The sequence below is a fragment of the Chelonia mydas genome, chromosome 20 (assembly GCF_015237465.2).
Source record: "Chelonia mydas isolate rCheMyd1 chromosome 20, rCheMyd1.pri.v2, whole genome shotgun sequence".
In the NCBI taxonomy this organism is placed as follows: domain Eukaryota; kingdom Metazoa; phylum Chordata; order Testudines; family Cheloniidae; genus Chelonia; species Chelonia mydas.
The window spans coordinates 6,858,211-6,881,544 of NC_051260.2; the positions used below are offsets into that span (position 1 = coordinate 6,858,211).

The 23,334-nt window shown below is 50.3% G+C and overlaps 1 protein-coding gene and 1 long non-coding RNA gene across 14 annotated transcripts in view; one reads left to right on the top strand and one right to left on the bottom strand.

Annotated features, from left to right (window-relative positions):
• Positions 1-23,334, top strand: part of WIZ (WIZ zinc finger) — a 151,742-nt gene that overhangs the window by 117,852 nt on the left and 10,556 nt on the right. For 9 of the 12 annotated variants that reach the window (XM_037883920.2, XM_037883919.2, XM_037883924.2 and 6 more), the window contains 2 exons: positions 18,901-19,065; positions 21,212-21,718. In XM_037883920.2, the coding sequence (XP_037739848.1) occupies positions 18,901-19,065; positions 21,212-21,718 (672 nt within the window). Of the gene's footprint in view, positions 1-14,451; positions 14,686-16,137; positions 16,162-18,900; positions 19,066-21,211; positions 21,719-23,334 lie in introns of those variants that run through there. The other 3 variants (XM_037883925.2, XM_043532980.1, XM_037883926.2) reach the window with 3 other exon arrangements.
• On the bottom strand, positions 626-13,179 carry LOC119564297. 2 transcript variants are annotated; one of them, XR_005223104.2, is made up of 6 exons: positions 12,606-13,179; positions 11,295-11,423; positions 3,504-3,710; positions 2,907-3,137; positions 2,706-2,824; positions 626-1,141 (listed from the first exon to the last, which is right to left on the bottom strand). It is a non-coding gene; the product is annotated as an uncharacterized LOC119564297 (long non-coding RNA). The 2 variants fall into 2 exon arrangements; XR_006286744.1 differs by lacking the exon at positions 2,706-2,824 and having other exon boundaries at positions 628-1,141; positions 12,606-13,178.

A 23,334-nucleotide genomic window follows, 5' to 3' on the forward strand; every position in this document is an offset into this window, starting at 1 on the left:
CCTAATTGGTCTCCTTGATTTCAGTGAGGGGTTCTCCTACGTTCCTTTGGGAATTTGCTTTTGGCCAGTCACAGGGAGGACCATTCAGATCACTAAGGATGGTGAAACCAGCATTGTATGCCACCCCTGCTTCATTATGGACTCCTGCAATAGCCATATAGGGACCTGTGGGCTGCCTATTGGTAACAATATACCAGACCACCAGTACCATCCCTCAGGGAGACAGACCAGGGTTTCACATCCTCCCCATCCACCCCCACCCTTCACGGGAAGAGACATTTGAGGAGCACGAGCCTAGAGTAGATAAAGAAGCCACCCCTGAGACTCCCATCTCATCATCGTCTCTGGATGAGGTGGTTGTGCTTCCACCACCTTCCATAGCCAACAACTTCAGGCAGTTTCAGGATCTCATTAGAAGGGTAACAGACATTCTGCAAATCCCTCTGGAGGAGGTCAAGGATTCACAACACAGGCTGGATATCTTGCAGTTCACAGTGATGCTACCTATTATTGAGGCTCTCCTGGACCCAGCTAAGATAGTGTGGCCAACGCCTGCCACTATTCCACCAACATGCAAAAGGGGGAAATAAGAAATACTATGAGCCTCTTAAGGAGTCTCTTTTTATTTTCCCGTCCCCCACCTAACTCCTTAGTGGTGGATGCAGCAATAGGCAGCACTTTTCAAGATCTACCCCCTATGACAAGGACCAAAAGTGACTGGATCTCTCTGGGCGAAAGTTATACTCATCTGCAACCCTTCAGTTCCAGATCACAAACTATCAGGTGGTCATGGCCAAATACAACTTTACTAATTACAACAAGTCCACGGCCTGTATTGAACAGCTGCCGTGTGACTGCAGGGAGCAATTCAATTCCATAGTCGCAGCGAATCAGCTATTCGCCAGTACAACTCTCCAAGTGTCCCTAGATGCTGTGGATCCTGCTACCAGATCCATCTCCATGGTGGTAGTTATACACAGGACGTCATGGTTCCAACTTTGGGGGTTTCCGAGAGAAGTTCAGAACGCAGTAGAGGACCTCCCCTTTGATGGTCATACGCTTTTCTCAGAGACCTTGAACAATTCCCTTCACACGTTGAAGGACTCCGGGGCTATCCTACGTTCCCTGGGCATTTACGCACCTATGAACAAGAAACATTTTATACAGACTGTCCAGAGGTCACACCTTGCACAATTCTCGGGATATCCTAGACCCATGGAACTCCCCCAGAAAGAGAGACGTTTTAGAGGAAGAGGGCTGCCCAAACACCCTCCACAACCACCCATGTGTCAAATAAACAGCAGTCTTGATGTGTTGGCGAAAGGTTCAAACTCTCCCACTCCTCTAGATTTATAGTTGGGCCTTTTAGCCCATTTCACCCAGGTTTGGGAGCAGGTTACCACAGACCAATGGGTCTTGGAGGTCATAACAGTGGGCTATATTATCCATTTTATGTCACTACCTCCCTTCCACCCCCCTTTCATGTCCCTCTCTAGGGAACCCTCTCACGAGCTTCTACTGAGGCAAGAGATAGACTCTCCTGCAATCAGGAGCTATAGAACGAGTCCCTTCCCCTCACGGGGGCAAGGAGTGCTACTCAAAATAATTCCTAGTACCAAAGAAGGGTGGAGGCTGATCTAAGACTGTTGAACAAGTTTTTGTAAAGCCTCAAAAGCAGAATGGTGACTCTAGCAACTATAATTCCTTTACTGGAGGAATGGGATTTGTTTCAGCCCTCAATCTAGAAAACACCTACTTCCATGTAACTATATACCCGCTGCACAAGAAATACATATGATTTGTGTGATTGGGTGGACTAGGCCTGGAGGCCCCTTGCTGAAGGCCTCGCAGCCCTTCCTCACCCCGCCCCAGAAAAGATCAGAGAAGTCCTCCAGGCAGCATAGAGGGGCTACTGTAGCAACCAATGAGAGGTCAGGAGGACCATATAAAAGGAAGCAGCAGGGGCAGAGCACACAGTTGCTGCCTGGAATTCAAAGAAGGAAGACTGCGGACAGCTACTGCAAACAGGACTGAGCCCAGGGAAGGCTGCCGAAGGCTGGGTGCCTGGCTGGCTGGAAGAGCAGCAGGACCATGAACAGGTCAGTGCAGGCAGACTGAGTCCAGTGGACTGAACCCAGAACATAGCCAGACCAGTCAAGAGTACAGTGATGGGCCCATTAGTCTGGTTGAAGACTGAGCCCAGGGAGGGCTGCTGAAAGAACACCAATTGAGGGTACCAAGATGAGCCCGTTGGGTTGTTAAAGAAGGCAGTGTCTCTGCAGAGGAAGCCTTCGTGTTATGGCCCCATACCAAGGCTGTGAGAGAGAACTAGACACTGTATACCCCAAAAGAGGGACAGTGTGTGTGACTTGGCCGAAGGGATGCGTCACTGAAGACCCGCTGACAAACCGTCAGCCCAGGGACATCCATGAGAGGTGGTGCCACCCTGTTGTAAGAACTGAAAGAAAAGCAGACTCACACATGACCAGAAAGGAGGGACTCGCAAGAGGTGGATGCTGCCCCATTCAAAACTGAGTGATTGCAGGCACGTATTGGCCAGAGGCAGGGGTGCTCACAAAAGGCAGGTGCCAATGCCATTACAGTTCACCATAGGCCAAGATAATTTCCAGTACCAAGTGCTCCCCTTCGGCCTATCCTCCATCCCAAGGGTGTTTTCAAAAATTCTAACAATAGTGGCAGCTTACGTTCAGCAGGAAGCAATCCTGGTCTTCCTGTACCTCGATGACTCAAGAAATGCTCCTTCGAGGCAGTGCTATCTTCCACCCAGACAGGCCTTGCTCTGTTCCAGGAGTTGGACCTACAGCTGAATATAAACTGAATATAAACGAGCGTGTATTTCTTTACAAAGGCATACTTGGACTTATTGACAACCAGAGTTTACCTACCTTTGCACAGATTTGTGACCTTGTCAGGTCTGGTAGGGACAATTCAGGGAAGCCCTCAGACCACAGTAAGGAACTGTCTTCAACTATCTCCAGTATGGCAGCTTGCACCTTTGTGGCCAGTCACACAAGTCTACACCTTCACTGCTTTCAGGTTGGCTCAGAACAACATACTCTCCGAGCAGCGACACCTTGGACAGTCTGGTGATGGTGTCCTTGCACATAAAGAAGTCCCTAAATTGGTGAAAGGAGCAACTCAATGTTTATGTGGGCTTCCCTTTCTGTCACCCAACCCCATCAGTGACTCTAACAACCGATGCATCCCTGTTAGGATGGGGAGCCCACCTCAGCACCCTCAAAGTTCAAGGCAGATGGGTAGCCCACAAAGCCAGTCTCCACATCAACCTGTTGGATCTCAGGGCGGTCAGGATCACTTGCCTCCATTTCCTGCCCCTCACCAGGAGCAGGACAATTATGGATATGTCCTGCATGCCCTAAATCAACAAGCAGGAAGAAGCAAGATCCCCCTCCTTGTGTGCCAAAGCCACAAAGCTCTGGAACTGGTGTGTTGCCCACCAGATCCAGATTTCAGCACTCTACCTCTCAGGCATCCAGAACGCCAGAGCTGATGCCCTCAGCAGACACTTCTTCCACAGTCTGTGAAAGGGAGCTAGACACTCAGGTTCTCCAAAGCATATTCCAGAAATGGGGACTGCCAGAAATCCATCTTTTCACCACCTTTGAGAACAGGAAGTGCCCTCTCTTCTGTTCACAAGGGCAGGGGGGTCTGAGTCACCACTCCAATCCCTATTTGGGAGAAAGGCCTATTTATCCACCATGCTACAATACAGAATTGCAAACTATCAAGCTCTGACAGCAAAATACAACTACATCAATTAAGTCAAGCTCTACGCATTCATTGATCAGCTCCTGGAGTCACACTGCGCTTGATGCAGCCAACACAGCAGCTTGGTTCATCTCTACAGCTGTGGTTCCTCCTAGAGTGCTTGCTCATGTCCATTCCAATATAGGTGTGTGCTCACTCCAAGCACCGCTGCTGGAAAGTGTTTTTCCCTCAGTGGTATCCGTCAGGTCAGCTCTGGTGCCCCTTGGAGTTGTGCTCTCATAGCACCGATATAAAGGTCCCTGCCGACCCATCACCCCCCTAGTTCTTTCTTACCACTCATGATGGTTGCTGGAACTGCTTTTCGTTCTTGTTTCTGCAAGTATTCCCCAGTGGAATCTCTCTACTCTTGTTTATATATAGTTTATTGCAGTTTAGAAGTAAGTTTATTAGTTTAGTTACTTAGCAGGGTTCACTAACCGGGATTAATCCCCCTCCCTCCCTCCCTGGCATTGGGACATTCCTCGATCTCTAGGCTTTAAGCCTTGTGATTCCTGTCACAAGCCTATATCTGTGAGTGACCCCCGATCCAGCTGCCTTACGTGCCTGGGGGAAGCTCTGGTGCGAGAGCAGTGCAACATTTGTAGGGAATTTAAGCCCTGCACCAAGAAGGATAGGGATGCTAAACTTTGCCCTGTCCTCATGGAGGCAGTGCTCTGACCTCCATCGGAGCCAGCACACTCAGACCCATCACCAACTACCGACTGCCTCAGTGAGGAGCACCCCGGCCTTACTTCGAGACACCCAGCACCATTCCCCGTCTCCAGCACCAAGGAGAGACACTCCGATTGCATCTCCAGGGACAAAGAGAGATGCTCCGGTGAGAGACACTAGGCATGGTTCACCATCGTCGGTGTCTATGAAGAAACAAAGACCAACAGAGGCCAATCACCAACACAGATCAGCAAGACAGGGGGATACTGCCAGAGTGAAACCGGGCTAGGGTCATCCTGTGGCACCGGCATTCCATGCCGTGCTGTTGACTCCAGTCCTGGAAAGGGAGCCATTGAGTCCAGCACCGATAGACTCACCACTGAGAGAGAGGCACCAGAACCCCACAATCCTACCCCTGGCATTGACACAGGAGGCCTTCGCGGCAGCGAGAGACTTACGGGTGCTACCAGTACTGTCATCTCCGGCCTTCTGGGAACAGTCAGGGGAGGCACCGACAGGACAGACCACTGCAGGCTCGAGGCCACAGATAGTTTCAAAGGGGAAACCAGCCATTATAGCGCGGTCCCAGTCCCCTCCCACTCCTGGCACCGGTCAGAGGCACCCGTCAGCACCACTCCACCCTGGTATCCAGAGGGATCCTCAGAGATGGACACGGAGGTGGAGTCTTACATCTCACAAAGAAGCCAGCATCACCAGTCTAGACACTATCTGGCTATGGACTCGAGTCAAGGGGTCCGACCAGCGGTGTGGCCACCAGGGCAGTGGCAGTTCCCCATGCAATGGCTTTTCTGGAAGCCCTGGGCATTCCCAGTGCAAACTGGGTCCCATGCCAGGAAATCATATTTGGTGGCTTCGGAGCCCAGATTACCTCCACCACCAGAACATGATCCAGACTCCAGTACCGAGGCCACTGTTGTGTATCAGGAAACGGCACTGGTGGGTACTGAAGGCAAAGAGCAGGGCTCAGTGCCGGTCCAAGCATCCTTCTCCTCTTTCCCAGATGAGGCAGTCGTAGGAACTGATGTTGTGCCCCCACAGGAGGATTATAAGGTGCATCAAGAGCTCCTAAGGAGGGTAGCTCAAAACCTGGGGATCCAGGTGGACGAAATTAGGGAATCCTCCCACTCTCTTGTGGACATATTGGCAGCAACAAGCCCTGCAAGTGTGGCACTGCCCCTGAATGATGCCATCATGGACCCTTTCAAGGTGTAGTGGTAGACCCCGGCATCCCTGCTGCCAATGGCAAAAAGGACAGAGGAGGAAATATTTTGTCCTGGCAAAAGGGTTTGTGTTCCTGTACACACACACGCCACTGGGTTCATTGGAGGTGTCGGCTGAGTGGGAAAGGCAGGGCCAACAGGAACCAACACCTAAGGCCAAAGATGCCAAAAAGTTAGACCTTTTTGGGAGGAAGGTCTATTCGACAGGGGGTCACCAGCTCAGGATTGCCAACCAGCCAGGCACTCCTGAGCAGACACAATTTCAACTCCTGGAACTCTATGCAAAAGTTTAAGGAGTTGCTACCTCAGGAAGCAAGACCAGAGTTTGCAGCTCTTGTTGCGTCGGACTCGGCAGCCCACCCCATGGCTTCAACAGTCACTATGTGCAGGAGCTCATGGCTTCAATCCTCGGGCTTGCCACATGAGGTCCAATAAACTCTGCAGGACCTCCCCTTTGAGGGTACATTGCTCTTTTCTGACCAGACAGACTCTAAATTACACAGCTTGAAGGACTCGAGCTACTCGACATTGGTGAGGCCTCTTCTGGAGTACTGTGTCCAGTTTTGGGCCCCACACTACAAGAAGGATGTGGAGAAATTGGAAAGAGTCCAGCGGAGGGCAACAAAAATGATTAGGGGACTGGAACACATGACTTATGAGGAGAGGCTGAGGGAACTGGGATTGTTTAGTCTGCGGAAGAGAAGAATGAGGGGGGATTTGATAGCTGCTTTCAACTGCCTGAAAGGGGGTTCCAAAGAGGATGGATCTAGACTGTTCTCAGTGGTAGCTGTTGACAGAACAAGGAGTAATGGTCTCAAGTTGCAGTGGGGGAGGTTTAGGTTGGATATTAGGAAAAACTTTTTCACTAGGAGGGTGGTGAAGCACTGGAATGCGTTACCTAGGGAGGTGATGGAATCTCCTTCTTTAGATATTTTTAAGGTCAGGCTTGACAAAGCCCTGGCTGGGATAATTTAATTAGGGATTGGTCCTGCTTTGAGCATGGGGTTGGACTAGATGACCTCCCGAGGTCCCTTCCAACCCTGATATTCTATGATACATTTAAATCCTTGGGCCTTCCCACTCTATCCCCAGTGAGGAAGCATTATACGCCACAGTTGGTTGTTCACTTCTTCCCCCCACCTGTTTGACAAGACTATAGTCGGAGAAGGAGTAGGAGCTACAGGAGGAGACCTCCGACATAGTCTTCATCTGTATCTGCAACCCCCAGACACTTGGCAGGGTCAAAGCAGGCATTTTGATGGTATGCTCGGGGATGATATGCCGGGACAGTGCATGGATCCAAGTTCCCCAATTTTTGTAGACCGGTTATCCCATGTCCATCGGGTGTGGGTCCATAACACCTTGGATCAATGGGTGCTACACATGATAGCACTAGGATACACCCTTCAGTTTTGTTGTACCCCTCCTTTCCACCTTCCCTCCCCACCCTCTTTAGGGGCCCTTCTCACAAGCAGCTTCTAGCCCAGGAGGTGCAGTCTCCCCTAAGGGTAGGAGCAGTGGAGGAGATTCCACCAGAGCTAAGGGGCCAAGGATTCTACTCCCGCTATTTCCTAATCTAGAAAGCCAACAGTGGTCTCAGACCGATTCTGGATCTGCGAAACTTCAACAAATTCATGAAGAAGCTGAAGTTCTGCATGGTCTCCTTGTCCTCCATCATTCCCTCCTTGGATCCAGGGGACTGGTATGCCATCCTTCATTTCAAGGATGCTTATTTCCACATTGCCATCTTTCAGAAACACAGATTTTTCAGATTTGTTGTTAACCAGGTGCACTACCAATTTATGGTGCTCCCGTTCGGTCTCTGTGGCCCCTCAGATGTTCACAAAATGCTTGGTGGTCGCGGTCTTTCTCAAAAAGCAAGGGGTCCAGATCTATCTATACCTTGACGATTGGCTGGTAAAAGGTCAGTCCAGATGTCAGGTAGAGGCAGATGTGAGTCTAATTCAGTCAATCTTCCAGGACTTGGGTCTGCTCATAAATGCGCAGAAATCCACCTTCTCCCTGGTCCAGAGGATAGAATTAATTGGGGCAATTCTGGACTCAGTACAGGCCAGGGGTTCTCTCCCAGAAGCACACTTCCAAGCATTAAAAAGGCTTATAGTGGGTGGACCCGCTAGCAGTTTGCACAGGAGTCCCTTTCTCGAGAACAAACTATCAGAGTTCCTCATCACAGGTGCATCCATAATGGGATGGGGAGCTCACTTGGGGTCCCTCAAAACTCAGGGCCTCTGGTCTCTGGAAAAACTCTTGTTACACATCAATATCAGAGAGCTCAGGGCAGTTCGCCTGGCCTGTTGGGCAGGTGCATGTCAGTCTTCGCAGACAACACAACAGCCATGTACTATATCAACAGGCAGGGTGTAACACGCTCTTCTCACCTGTGCCAGGAGGCACTTCATTTATGGGAATTTGCATAGCCCACTCGATTCACCTCAAGGCCTCCTATCTGCTAGGCTCTCAGAACGAGCTAGCAGATCAACTCAGTAGGGTATTCTCCAACCACTATGAATGGTCTATTCATCCAGAGGTCCTACAGGCCGTCTTGTGGAAGTGGGGAACTCCCCAAATAGATCTGTTTGCAACCAAGCACAACAGGAAGTGTCTCGAATTCTGCTCCCTCCTCGGCCACAGTTTAGGATATTTGACAGACGCCTTCCTCTTGCCTGGATGGGTCATCTGTTCTATTCATTTCCACCCATTCCTCTCATATGTGAGGTTTTGCTAAGGATCAGATGGGACAGAGCGCAAGTCATCCTGATAACCCCAGCCTGGCCACGATAGCACTGGTTCACTACACTCGTGAACCTGTCAGTGGAAATGCCAGTTTGGCTACCTGAGGTTCCAGATTTGATATCCCAAGACCACAGCCACCTGCGTCACCTGCATCTCAAGTCACTTTACCTCACGGCCTGGAAGCTCCATGGCTGAACCCCTCAGAGCTAGCATGCTCCAGTCTGGTTTGAGAAGTTCTTCTAGGGAGCAGAAAGCCATCCACTAGACCTACATATCTGGCAAAGTGGAAAAGGTTCTCCATCTGGTCAACGCAGAAAGGTGTCTCACCCATGCAGTCATCAGTAGCATTCATTCTGGATTACTTGCTGCACCTGAAGCAGCAAGGGCTATCAGTTTCATCAATGAGAGTCCACCTAGCTGCTATTTCAGCGTTTCATCCATGAGTGAATGGCCAGTCTGTCTTTGCAATCTCGATTTGTAGTCATTTTCTGAAGGGGCTGGACAGACTATACCCCCAGGTACAATGACCAGCTCCACCTTGGGATCTTAACCTGGTGTTGTCAAGGTTCATGGGTCCTTCATTCGAGCGCTTGGCAACGTGTTCTCTTCCCTAGTTGTCCTAGACCTTCCTGGGGTCCATTACTTCAGTTAGAAGCGTCTTGGAGATTAGGGCTCTCACCTCACCTGCGTCCTTATCCAGCCTTCCTCCCGAGGGTGGTTTCACAATTCCATAGTAACCAGGACATGTGCCTTCTGGTCTTCTATCCAAAACCCCATGCCAAGAGCCAGCAGCAGAGACTTCACTCGTTAGATGTCAGACGGGCGCTGGCTTTCTACATAGAAAGGATTAAATCATTTTGGAAAACTACTCAATTGTTTGTGGCAATTGCAAATAGGATGAAAGACTTTCCAGTCTCAGCCCAGAGAATTTCACTGTGGATCACCTCTTGTATTCACACGTTACAACCTGGCTGTTCTGGCACTGATGTCACATTTCACTAGGGCACAAGCATCTTCAGCTGCATTCATGGTACAGGTCCCTATCCAGGACATCTGTAGAGCAGCAATGTGGACTGACACGTCCCTCCATGTGCTCAAAGATTCCAGGGCCACTCTCCAGTCATTAGGAATTTATACACCTGGACAAAAAAGAAAATTTAGTCCTCAACTTCAGCATAAATCCCCCACACCCCATTCTCTAACTCAACGCTATTATGAGCCTCAAAGGGAAAAATCCATATTTCCAAACATAAACCATCAGGCCCTCAATCTTCCTCTTCGCAACCATCTGCCTCAAAACATCGGTTTTGACATCCTCGTCGGGGCACTGACAGACCACTCCCTTCAACACCAACACCAACTGCAGCTGACCAACCCATCGCATCCATGTGGGTGCCCCTTGCTTCGTTCCACAACAACTGTTCCCCCCACTCTCCCCCAATACCCTTCCCTGTCCCTCTTCAGAGACACTTCTCATGAGTTTGTTGAGGAAACATAAGAAATAGATCACCTCCTCTGTCTATGAGCCATAGAACCTGTATCTCAGCACCTACAAGACACGTCTTATTTCCCGATACCCAAGAAGGAGGGAAGTTGGAGACCCATACTGGACCTCAGAGCACTGAACAAATTTGTAAAGGCTCAAAAATTCAGGATGGTCACACTAGCAGCGATTATTCCATCTTTGGAACACGGAGATCGGTTCTCTGCCCTTGACATATAGGATGCCTGTTTTCACATACTGATCTTACCTTCCCACAGATGATTCCTCAGATTTATCCTGGGTCAGGACCATTACCAGTACAGAATACTCCCCTTTGGCCTCTCATCAGCTCCGAGAGTATTCACCAAAGTCCTCTCCATGGTGACAGCTCACCTACACTCCCAGGGAATTATGATCTGCCTCTACCTGGATGATTGCCTCCTCAGAGCCTGCTCCTTTGATGAGGCCTTTCGGGCCAACCAAACAGCTGTAGACTTGGTCATGGATGTGGGCCTACAGATGAACATCCAAAAATCGACGTGCACCCCTGTAGAGCTCCTAGAGTTCATAGGAGCCAATCTAGACTCATTACAGGCAATGACACTCCTACCACAGCACAGGTTCCAAAGCTTGTCCATGCTCATCGGGGCAGTACAAACCAACTCTCAAATATCAGCTAGACGCTACCTCCAACTCCTTGGGCATACTGCTGCAGGCATGTCTGTGATATCTCATGCCAGACTTCACATGAGGTTCCTCCAAACATGGTTCAGCTTGGTCTACAGGCCGAACAGTGACAGACTGGACAAACCTCTATCACTGTCCACCAAAGTTAAACACTCCCTGGACTAGTGGAAAGACCCAGCAAATGTCTGCACAGGGATCCCCTTCTCACAACCTTCCCCATCGCTACTTCTCACCACCAACGGATCCCTCATAGAGTAGGGCACACATCTCAACAATCTTACGACACAGGGCAAGTGGTCATCCACAGACATGTCTCTTCACATCAACCTCCTCGAACTCAAGAGCAGTCAGGAATGCCTGCACCTACTTTTTTCCGATAATCAGAGGTACGCACCCAAGAGTCTTGACAGACAATATAGCATACGTGTACTACATAAATTGTCAACGAGGTGCCAGATTGCCCTCCCTTTGCACAGAAGCACTAAAGCTATGGAACTGGTTCATTTCCCACAGTGTCACAATAGCAGCAGCATACCTTCCAGGAGTACTAAACACAATAGCGGACAGTCACAGCAGCAAGTTCCCACACGACCACAAATGTGAAATGAACTCAACAGTACTACTTCTGACAGTGATGGAAAGCAACTATAGACTTTTTAGCCACTTACCTGACCAAAAAATGTCCATGCTACTGCTCCAGAACAGGCCTCGGACAGCACTCCTTAGGGGATGCTCTCCTTTTATGGGACAAGGACCTTGTATACACCTTTCTCCAGTTCCCTCTATTATCAAAAGATCTGTTTTTAAAAATAAAAAAGAGAGCAAATGTCTTATTGATTGCTCCCTCCTGCCTGAGACAAACATGGTACCCTTAGCTGTCACAACTGGCAATGTGTCCACCTATCTCCCTTCAACCCACTCCATGTCTCCTCTTGCAGAACAAAGGACGCACTCTCCACACCAGCCTGCGGATATTCTGACTCAAGGTTGGGTTCTTCATGGTTCCAGCACATAGAAAGATTCTGCTCTGAGGAGGTACAGGAAGTGTTACTATATAGTAGGAAATTGGCTACCTGTTGTACTTTCCTGAAAAAGTGGACCAGGTGTCAGACTTGGTGTAATTCAAGACAAATTTCCCCGACATCTGCTACTTTCCCAATGGTCCTAGATTATATACTGACTCTCAAGAAATCAGGTTTCAGAGTAGCAGCCGTGTTAGTCTGTATTCGCAAAAAGAAAAGGAGTGCTTGTGGCACCTTAGAGACTAACCAATTTATTTGAGCATAAGCTTTCGTGAGCTACAGCTCACAAGTACTCCTTTTCTTTTTTCAAGAAATCAGGACTCTCTCTTAGCTCACTCGAAGTTCACCTAGTGGCCTTAGCACCCTTCCATCAACAAATAGAGGGATACTCAGCGCTCTCACACCCAACTACATATGATTCCTCAAGGGTACAGTAAACCTTTTTCCCCAACCCAGACAGCCCACCCTAACATAAAATCTGAACTTAATACTAAAGAGCCTGAGTAGGCCATCCTTTGAACCCATGGCGCCTCGTTCGGTCAAAAACCTGTCTGTGACGACAGCATTCTTGGTGGCAGTCACCTCGGCAAGGAGAACAAGGGAGATAGCATTTATGGCACTTCCCACTCATACGTTATTTTTTGGGGATAAGGTTACTCTCAAACCGCACCCAAAATTAATCTGCAAGGTGACCTTGTCTTTTCACATAAACCAGCTGATTTACTTCCAGACCTTTTACCCTAAGCCTCACTGTGATAACAGGGAGACTATTCTGCACACACTAGACGTAGAAGAGCCCTGGCCTTTTACCTGGACAGGATGAAGGCCTTTAGGAAATCTCCTAAACTTTTCCTCTCCACTGCAGAAAGGTCTAAAGGCCCAGCGCAATTGTCCCAGACACAGTTTGAGACCCAGTTGGAGAGTATCAAACACAGCGATCAGGTCACATTGTGGTACCTCCATCCAGAATATGCGCATGATCCATGAAGTCAGTTTCCTCTTCTGTCACCTTCCTCAAGAATGTAGTTATCTCTGAAATCTGCAGAGCAGCAACCTGGGCATCTGCACATATCTTCGCAGAATACTATGCAATTACCGGGAACTGCTTCCGACACTATCTTCGATTCCGCAGTATTGTCATCCATAACTGACTCTACTCCGAAGCCTCAGCCTCCCATTAGGGATACTGCTCGGGAGTCAACTACAGTGGAGCACCCATAGGGACACTACTTGAAGTAGAGGAGGTTACTCACCTTGTGCAGTAACGACGATTCTTCAAGATATGTGTCTGTATGGGTGCTCCATGACCCACCCTCCTCCCCTCTGCTTCGGCGTTCTTGTCAAGGACTCTGTGGTAGAGAAGAAACTAAGGGGGTTTGCCTGCGCAGCGCTGGTTAGCCTTGTGGCAGAACACAAGGGGCGGACAGCACATGTGCGGGCCGAAGGAATACTGCTACCAAAGTTCTCTGAGCAGCAGCACAGGGATGCAAGCGGGACACATCTTGAAGAACCATTGTTACTGCACAAGGTGAGTAACTTCCTCTTTAAGAACGATGTCAAAGTCACATGTATTTCTTCTCCTGGTGAAGGCAAATCATTTCCTCTTTACATTGCACAAGTTAATGAGTGATTTGGAATTAAGGCTCGTTAGCTGCCTTGTGGTTCCGAATCCAGCAAAGCATCCCTTACGTTCAGGCCATTCTCTGGCTCTTAAAAAGGGGAAGTTGGGGGGCGGGGCACTTCCTTTTCCTTGTATTTATGCAGGTCCAAAATGAGCCACTTCTTGACATGTCATGGAGCAATTAATGCTGCAGTGCATCCTAGGAGCTGCAGTAAGTAGCGATGTGTTGGCTGTCCCTGCTGTACTATGTTAGCAGACTGGCATGGGATTTAAAATCAGTTCTGACCGCCTGTCCCCTGGGGCTGCTGTGAGGGGGCCTGTCCTGCCCTTTTCCCTCCTTGAGCCTTTCTTGGCACTGCAGGCAGGAAAAGGGGGGAGACAGTAGCCATCTATCAACCTCCTGCTGCCAGGCTTTGCCACGAGCCAAGCAGGGCAGTCTGCCTCCGTTGAGAGCCTGCTTCAGGGGAAAGGGACAGGTGCAGCCAGCCACAGCAGCACACCGGGCCACGTGGGGAAAAGTCAAGTGGTGTGAGGGACCAGGGGCAGGAGGGAGAACTAGGATTTCAGTAACCGGGGAGGTGAAGATGGGGGAACCTGTAGCATGAGCCAAGAGTGGGGGAAGGGGGACCCCTTTTCTGGGCTCAGCGGGGCCGCCCCTCACGGGAGAGATGCCCAAGCACCGGTTGGCCGAAGGCTGGAGTTTGAGTAACCGCCGTGTGAGTCTGTATTCGCAAAAAGAAAAGGAGGACTTGTGGCACCTTAGAGACTAACCACTTTATTTGAGCATGAGCTTTCGTGAGCTACAGCTCACTTCATGAAGCTGTAGCTGATGCTCAAGTAAAGCTGATGCTCAAGTAAATTGGTTAGTCTCTAAGGTGCCACAAGTCCTCCTTTTCTTTTTGCGAAGGCTGGAGTGCCGTCCTGCTGGCAGAAGGCAAGGGGTCATCGGGGGGGGCAACTCCACCTGACACTGCCCTAGGCAGCACCAGCCAGACTCGGCCTCAAGGCCCCTGCCAGCCCCCTGGGGCCCTCCACAGCCTGGCTCTTCGCCTGGGCCTGTGGGCCCTACGCGAGCTCGGCTCTCCTCTGCTCCGGCCTGCCTACGTGCGTGGCAAGTGTCTGCGCTCCCGCCTCGAGGGCTGGGTATCGATTGCTCGGCAGGTGACTGTTCCTGTCTGGCTTTGTGGGGCCTGGTTCGGAGGCGGCTGGCTCGGCGCTCGGCTGCCCCGCCTGACCTGGCGCGGCCCGTGGCTCGGCGCTCGGCTGCCCCGCCTTGTGGCCGCCCTGCATGTGCCGGACCCAAGATGGCGGCCTCCACCGCCTCGCCGCTGAAAGTGACAAAAGCGGCGGCGCCGCCGCGGCCCCAGGAGCAGGGCGGGGACGGGGAGCCTGAGCTGGAGGCGGCGCCCGAGACCGGTGAGGACCCCCCGCTCCACCCGCGGGCCTGGGCGGCGGGAGCGGCCCCACCCAGCCCGCAGCCAGACGGGAGAGGGAGCCGGAGGGAGCAGGCCGGACTCCCCCCTCCCCGGCGGTGGAGGGTCCGGGTCTCACCGGGTGTCTGAGCCCGCTCCTTGGCCCTTCCCGTCGAAGAACGAGTGGGCTGGGGGAGAAGACGCAGTCGGCTGTAGTCCGTCCCCGTCCCCCCCCCGCCAGGCCGGGCTCAGCGTTCCGCCCAGGCAGCCCGGGTTTAGCGCGCTCCCCGCCCCCGTGGCTCCATGTAGCACCCCCCCCCCCCCCCGCACTGACAGCCCGGGTTTAGCGCGCTCCCTGCTCCCCCACCCAACCCCCGGGCTCTGCCCAGCGCCTCCCCTCCCCCCGAGCCCGGGCTCGGCTCGCTGCCCTGCCCCCACCCCGGGGGGCTCTGCCCAGATCACCTTCTGCACTGACAGCCCGGGCTCAGTGTGATCGCCGGTGTCCTGGCGGGCTGTGCCTAGGTTGTTCCCCCTGCCCTAGACTGACAGCCTGGGCTTGCTTCTGCCCCCCCCCCCCCCCGCCCCCCGCACTGACAGGCTGGGTTCACTCCCACAGCTGTGCCTAATACACACGCACACGCTATTAGACCAGGCTCGGTGCACTCCCTGTCTCCACTCTGGGGGCTGTGTCCAGCTTCCCCGATACTGACATGCTGGGCTCACTCCCTAGGGGCTGCACCTAGTTCCGTTTCCCTTCCCCACCTTTTGCATTGATAAGCCAGGCTCATTGCCCCCCTCTCTGCCTCCTCTCTCACTCCTAGGAGGCCGTGCTCAGCTCCTCCCACGTACAAAACACATACTGACAGGATGCCTGGAGCACTGTCCTCACTCCTCCTTCCAGATCGCCCCCACTATGGCAGGGGTCTGCCTATTGCTTTGCTTCTCACACACTGACAGGCCAGGCTCACTGGTTTCCTGGTGTCATGGGGCTGTGCTTTCTGCTGTGCTCCTCTGCACTAATAGGCTGGGCTGACTACTTCTCTACCAGTACACCTGGCTCTCCCTGGGGAGCTGTGCCCAGTGTGCCTCTTCCCCCAAATATAGTGACAGGTTGGGCTTATTGCCTTCTCCCACCCTCAATTCAGCTCTGTGCTCCTCCACATTGACAGGTTGGGCTTACTGCCCCCTACCCTGACCACAAACTTGGCTCCCCTCTGGGGTCGGGGGTAGCTGTTCCCAGGTCTGAGCCCTTTCTCATAGTCTCTTTTTCCTTGATTGTGCCCTCCCAGTGAGGAGTAGCTCTAACACCATGAATCTAGGAGGAGAGGATTTGCTAGTCCAGATATGGGGCCCTCTAGCCCTGTCTCTTGTTCCTGACAGCAGCCAGTGCCAGCTGTTAAAAGGAAGGTGCAAGAAACCCTGTAATGGAGAGCTGTGGAATAACCTGCCTATGGGGGAAGCTACTTGCTAAACCCCAAAGGTAGCAGTTGCCTGTTATCTTGAAGCAAGAGGGTTTTTAACTCTTCCAAACTCTTGGCGGGAATGGGGGGGACGTCAGTCATTGCTGATATAAATTTTGGATGCCCTCGCCATATAAGCAGACTCATCCCTTCATGTTGTAGGATTTTATGTATCACCATGATGCCCAAGCACTAATCTCAGGAAGCAACATCAATATTTATCAAGAGCCTGTTAAAAGACACTGTTTTTGAATCATTTTTAAAAACTCTTGTCCTGTTTTGTGTTTCTGGCTAGTGAATGAGGCTGAGGTGTTTCTGCAGAAAGTGACTAGTCTCAGTTTGAGGATATGAAACAGAACAGAGGAAATTGATGTCACCCTCAGAAACTTTCAGAGTCACAGAGACAGCTCTGTAGTTAAATTTAACCAAAAGAAAAGGCTTGAGTCACTTTAATCTGTAAAACTAACCATAAAAACCAAATCTATGCAGCAGTTTACCTTAGCATAACTGAAAGAATCAGCCTTTTCCTGTTATATAATAAAGCAGCTAAAGCCCTACCTTGCATTTCCAAACTGTCAAAATGACAGCTTCCTGTTTGATTGTTTTAACTAAAGGGAATAACTTCTATTGGACCAACTTTTGTTGATGAACGAGACCAGCTTTTGAGCATACACAGGGCGTTTCTTCAGCTCAAAAGCTTGTCTCTTTCACCAACAGAAATTGCTCCAATAAAAACATTACCTCACCCACCATGTCTCTCTGATATCCTGGGCTACAACACTCCAAACAACACATTTAATATTTAAGGCCCTTTAAAGAGCAGTGGCTTACTCCTCTGTAGTTGGATACATTGCTATGAATTCCTTTTTGTGTTACAGTGCAGTTTTTCTCTAAACAACCATTAAGTTAAGTTTTTGTTTTGTTTTATGGCTTCTAGAAGTAGGTAAAATAAAAGTGATTTTTATAAACTTCCCACATTTTATTTTGGAGATTTCCCGTTGCCCTGTCTGTTCATGTCATCTTTAATATTTTCTGTCTGTTTCTCTTTGGGATTCAACTGATCTCTGTGCCTGGTACAGTGTCCCTGTCCTACTGTTCCAGGCACCCTTCCGTTCAAATACCCCTTCAAAACTTTTTTTTATCCAGTTTGCTCTCGGTAAGCTCAGCTGTGCCACTGGGTGCTTCCCCTATCCTGCTGGCTCTCAATGAAAATAAAGCAAATATTACAAACACAACATAAACAGTCCAACTGTCCGTAATTAATGCTCTCCCCGAAGCAATGTACCAATCCAGTTGTGTTCTCTCTTCCCTGTGGGTGTCACTTCTTGTGCCTTTAGCCATCTAACCTTGTAATGTAAACACTACGAAGCATAGTCCTTGTGCTATGAACAGTCCTACTGACGTCCTGATAGTAAGTGCTACACACAGTAGGAATTGTTGGCAGGATTGTAATTTCCTCAAGGCCGGGACTGTTGGCTTGACCGTAAAACGCTATGGATATCAGTGATGCTATGTAAACTAACAACTCACTAGCTACAGAGAAGTGGTCAGGGACCCTCTTTTTGTTTTGTACTTGTACGATGCCAGGCTCAGTGGTGTCCTGATCCATGGCTGAGGCTTATCGGTCCTATCAGTCTAGAGACAAGAAGATATGGAATGTGTTTTGCACTCTGTGGCGAATACCATCATTTCATACCACTCTTTGTTCCCTGAGTCACTGCTGATAGCATGGAAGCATGGAGATTACAGTGGACGAGAAGCTGGATATGAGTCAGCAATGTGCCCTCGTTGCCAAGAAGGCCAGTGGCATATTGGGCTGTATTAGTAGGAGCATTGCCAGCAGATCGGGGGAGGTGATTATTCCCCTCTATTCAGCACTGGTGAGGCCACACCTGGAGTATTTTGTCCAGTTTTGGTCCCCCAGTACAGAAGGGATGTGGACAAATTGGAGAGAGTCCAGCGGAGGGCAACAAAAATGATTAGGGGGCTGGGACAAATGACTTATGAGGAGAGGCTGAGGGAACTGGGGTTATTTAGTCTGGAGAAGAGAAGGGTGAGGTGGGATTTGATAGCAGCCTTCAGTTACCTGAAGTGGGGTTCCAAAGAGGATGGAGCTAGGCTGTTCTCAATGGTGGCAGATGACAGAACAAGAAGCAATGGTCTCAAGTTGCCGTGGGGGAGGTTTAGGTTGGATATTAGGAAACACTGTTTCACTAGGAGGGTGGTGAAGCACTGGAATGGGTTACCTAGGGAGGTGGTGGAATCTCCTTCCTTAGAGGTTTTTAAGGCCCGGCTTGGCAAAACCTTGGCTGGGATGATTTAGTTGGTGTTGGCCCTGATTTGAGCAGGGGATTGGACTAGATGGCCTCCTGAGGTCTCTTCCAACCCTAATATTCTGTGATTCTAAGCTTACACTGTGGATTTCTGTATATTCCAATGCAGTGATGACTTGACCCCTGCATTTGCATCCGTGAGCTATAGTCCCTATTCTCTTAACGATCTAGCTCCAAAAGCATCTGTTTGCTGTAAACCTACCTATCAAAAACTTGTTTTTCCATTAATAGATAGTATTAACTGGGATATATTTTCACTTCCATTCTTGGTGCCTGGCTGATAACATTGAGCTAATGAGTAACTTGTAGGGTATTTTAATCAAATGTGGAATGGTTTAACCTTTATTCACTGTTCCCCTTGAGTGAGTTTCATTAATGCTTTACTGTTTACAGCTCGGACTGAATGTTTCCTTCTCTCCCTGGCAGTTATGGCCTCTGAGGAGGAAGAAATGGTTGCCATGGAAGTGGGGTCACCACCCATCCCAAAGAAGAGCACTTCCGCTGGGCAATTGGATCAAACTCCAAACAGAATAGGGACCAAACTGTCTCCTGAGCCTCCTGGAAACAAGCCAGACTCCCAGGATTCCAAAAGTGAGTGCTTTTCAGATTATGGCTCAACTTCATTCTGTAATTCGTCTCCGTAGCAGCTGGCCTCTCGTACTGAGGGAGAGGCACTTTTCTCAGCTATTTCAGAGGAACCCTGGGAGCCTTGTTTTGTTGTTCTTTATTGCATGTAATTTTCATTGAAAAAAATTAAGCTTTTTTTTCCCTACATGAACAAATTATTGCCCAAGTCCATCACTTACAAGGCGTCTTGCAGTCATGAACCAGCACACAAGAGAGGCCCTACAATAGCAAACTAGTGAGCGTGACAAAATGGGAAGATATCCGTAAAGAAAGAGCTCGATGATGATGATTTATTGGTGATCGCACCCACTGTGTGCTAGTCACTTTCCAAAATTTAAGAGGATGGTCTCTGCTCCAAGGATTTAAGAACAGGACAAGGCCTTTATTGGCTCCTGTTCCTGATTACCCAGACCCCACATTCCTGTTTGTGATTTAATAGACAGCAAGTCATGTTAAAAATAAATGAAAACTCCTTGCCCTTGGCTGTTTCCCTGTTGCCTGAATTATGGGGAATTGTCATTGATGTGGGAAGGTCATTGATGTACTTGCAGTTAGACTTCTTCCATCCTCATCATAACTTGGCAGAAAGAGACTCTGGGGTTTTAGTCTGCCTTGGGCAACAGGTGGAGTTTTCAAGTAGTTTCTCTTAAAATCAGTGGATTAGCACCACTGGGCTCTTCTGTTGCAATCCCTCTTCATTCAAAACAGCATCAAATGTGCCCTCTCTGAGAAAGGAATGGAGCTGGCAGGCAGGCTGGGCCTCTGCGCCTATTCAGTGCATGGGATGATAGAATGAAAGATGGTCCTGTTGGAGCAGGGCAGTGCTCACACGTTGCTGTGGTGAGGAGTCATGTTGGCAATTTGCCATGAACTGAAGGGCTGGCTCTAATATGAATAAATTGGAGGGGACTGCTGCCACCTTTGTTCTTAGTACTCTAGTGTGGCCCTGGAGGCTAGAGGTCCCAGACTACAGCACCTTATTGTGATCAGAGCTGTCATGGGCAGTTTGCCAAACAACACGCATTGTGATGGAGCATTGCATGGCCTCTTAGGCTACCTGCTCCACTCTACTGCCAACCAGGACAGTTCCCATGATGCCTTCAGTACTCCAAATGTGGGTTTGTCCAGTACCTCCCATAGCAGGTGATTCAGCGTAAGTAGAAGGTTGCATGATCAGGAAGCTTTTCGTGGTGTCTGTCTTGAATTCTGCCCTTAGTGAAAGAGATTGGTTTAGTTACACTCCCTTATAACTTTGTAAATGATTCCTCTCTGTCCTGGGTGTTTGCACCTTTCAGATGTCTTTAGGCAGGTATGTCCCTTCTCTGTCCTTGTTAGGGCTCACTTAAACAGTCTCAGTCTGACCTCATAACTGAGTCCCTCCAGCCCCTTGGTTTCTTCCAGTTTGTGGGTTTGCTGATAATGAGATGCCTAGAAATGTATACAACGTGCCAGCTCAATTTGCACCATATCCCTTATTGTAGGTCCCAGAGTGGGCCAGGCACTGTACAGACAGCAGAAACCCCTCGGGTACCATTTTGAAAAGGAAGATGGGTGCTTCTGAAAACGTCACCCATGGTCCCTGGCCTGAGAATTACACTATAACCTAAGAAGCAATACAATAAAGAATAATAAACTGTGAGGGGAAAGGGACTGCAAGGGGAGCAGCAAAGTTAACATCTGTAGGGGGATGGCCCAGATCTGTTGTCCTTTTTCTGCCATATCACGCTGCAGTCTCATGCCTGAAATGTTGTCTGCTTCCCCCTCATCCCCAGCTTCTTCCAGTTTATTGCTGGTGGTTGCACTGATACCCAGAGGCCTTGGTCAGGGCCTTAATGTGCTAGGTGCTCTAGAGACAAGTGGACCGAAGGCAGTCCTTGCCCCTGAGTGCTCACAGTGCAGGGGTCTGATAGGTGGCGACAAGGCAACAAGAAAGATAGCTACATTTGCTTAAGTAGTCTTGGGAGTTAAAGTAGTTTAGAGTAGCACTTTAGGATGCGGGGGGCTGCTTCCAGGCGCTGAGGCCCAGGGCACCCGGCGTGAAACGTGCAGGGATTGTGCGCTGCATCTTGTGGAGTTCTGTGACTCGCTAACAGCTGCTCTTCTTTTTCAGCTCAAAACCTCACAACATGCGAGGTCTGTGGCGCCTGCTTTGAGACCCGCAAAGGCCTGTCCAGCCACGCTCGCTCTCACCTGCGGCAGCTTGGCGTGGCAGAGTCCGAGAGCAGTGGAGCTCCCATCGACTTGCTCTATGAACTGATGAAGCAGAAGGGCAAACCTGACAGCAGCCCATTGTCCCCAACACTCAGCAAAAAATCCAGCTCCCCCAAAGAAGGGACAGGCAGCTCCCCACGGCCAACACTGCTGTCGCTCAGCAAGACAGGCGATCGCTTGCCAGATCCCCCCGTGAACAAAGCGATCAAGTCCCCACCAGGCTTCTCCTCAAAGAGCCTTTCGCAGCCAGGATCCCCCCTCCTCAAGAAAGTGCCACCCACGCTCTCGGGATCCCCCCCTCCGAAACACCCCGAGGACAAGACCCCCAAGCTGCCCCTGAGCCCCCTGCAGAGCTCTCCAAAAGCACAGTGGCCGCAGCCGGAGGAGGAAGGGCCCTTAAATCTAAGTGAGTCTCTTTACCTTTGATGTTTCCCACTATATATGTGGCAGGAGAGCTGAGTGTGTGGGAACTTGCTGACCAAAACTCAATGCTGCTGGCTTGTTGGGTAACTTGCTACAAGGCATCCCTTCGCTGCCCTGTGGGGAGAATGGGTGCAGGGCTCTCCTGTCTTTCAGCCGTGGGTGGGACTCAGTGTAGCTGTCAGCAGCTTTCCAGCAAGGTCCCATAGGGGCTGCTGCCATCTAATCTGGATACGCCTTGCAAACGTCCACAGGGCAGTGAGTCCCAACTTGGTCCTGGACTGCATTCCGTGTGTCTTGCTGACAAGCGTGCGGCTCCTTTCCTGTCTCTGGAGGATGAGTGCTAATAGCTCATTTTGGGAGGTGATTGTCATCTGTTTCTGATTTAGCTGGTGAGGGTTTCCTCGTTCCTTCTCTCCTCCCCCGCCCAAACAGTTCTGGTAAAGTAAGTGCCCCTGCTACACCTGCAGCTTTCCACTACCCCCCCAGCTTTACCACATTTCTCTCCAGCCAGAGAAGTGGAGCAGGCCACCTCCTCAAAGACCCCTGTTCTTGCTGCTTTTGCTGTGTGTTTGTACCAGGGCAGCCAAATTGGTCGTCCATCTTGCTGTTTCTCTCCATGCGTGCAGCAGGCATCCCCCCAGTCCTGTTCTGAGGGCTAAGCAAGTCTATCAGCCGTGCGCCTGACCCCACTTACTCCTGGAGGGGAGTCCTAGGGGAGTTCCCAGAGGGCACCCTCCTGTAAGATGCCACTTGCTGCCTTCCAGCTTTGTTTCTAGACTCTGTATAACTGTTCCCTGCAGTGCCCTGTGGGGATACAACAGCCAGCCGGGAGGAGTCCTAGTCTGAACTAGTTTGCCAACCAACTAGCTTTCCTTTTCTACAAAATCTGAGCTGAGACACCCCGTAAGCCAGACTGAGTCAGTGCAGCGACTGTTCAACGCGGCGTGGTTGAGTTCTGAGAAGACTCTTCAGTTCTGCATAGAAAGCACAGGTGGATTTTCTCAGCAGCTCTTGTCCAAACTGGGCTGCAGCAGTTCAGTGTCTGTTAACCCTGAGCGAGAGGTGAGGCATCGGGTGCTGACTGCTTGTGGAATTGGCAACTGGAAATAGTCCTAAATACACACAACGAATTACCCACTCTCCTCTAGCCCACGCACATGCACTCCACTCCTTGCTAGTTCTCCTGTGTCAGGCAGCCCATGGATTTACTCACTGTAAATGCTGCCATAGCTAAGCTCAGCAGAGTATGGTTTGGAGCCTAACTTCTGTTACTTTTCACATAACATTAGTTTTGATCTGACAGGACTAGACTGAACTCCTCTCTCCATGGAAGTGGGCTGCAGCAGCACAAGCTGTTGCATACTCCCCTTTCCCCAGGGTCCCAGGTATGACCTGGAGCAACCTCCTCTAGCACTAAAGGGAGTTTGGCCTCTGTGACACATCCAGTCCCCACCCTCTGCAGCGAGGCGGCAATCAGTCCTACTTGTGCTGATGTGTCTTGTCTATCATCTATTTGGATCTGGACTTTCACAGACCAGCCATCCTATCCAGGCCCCTGCAGACGAACAGTTCCATGTCCCAGTCCCCCTTTCTATTGTT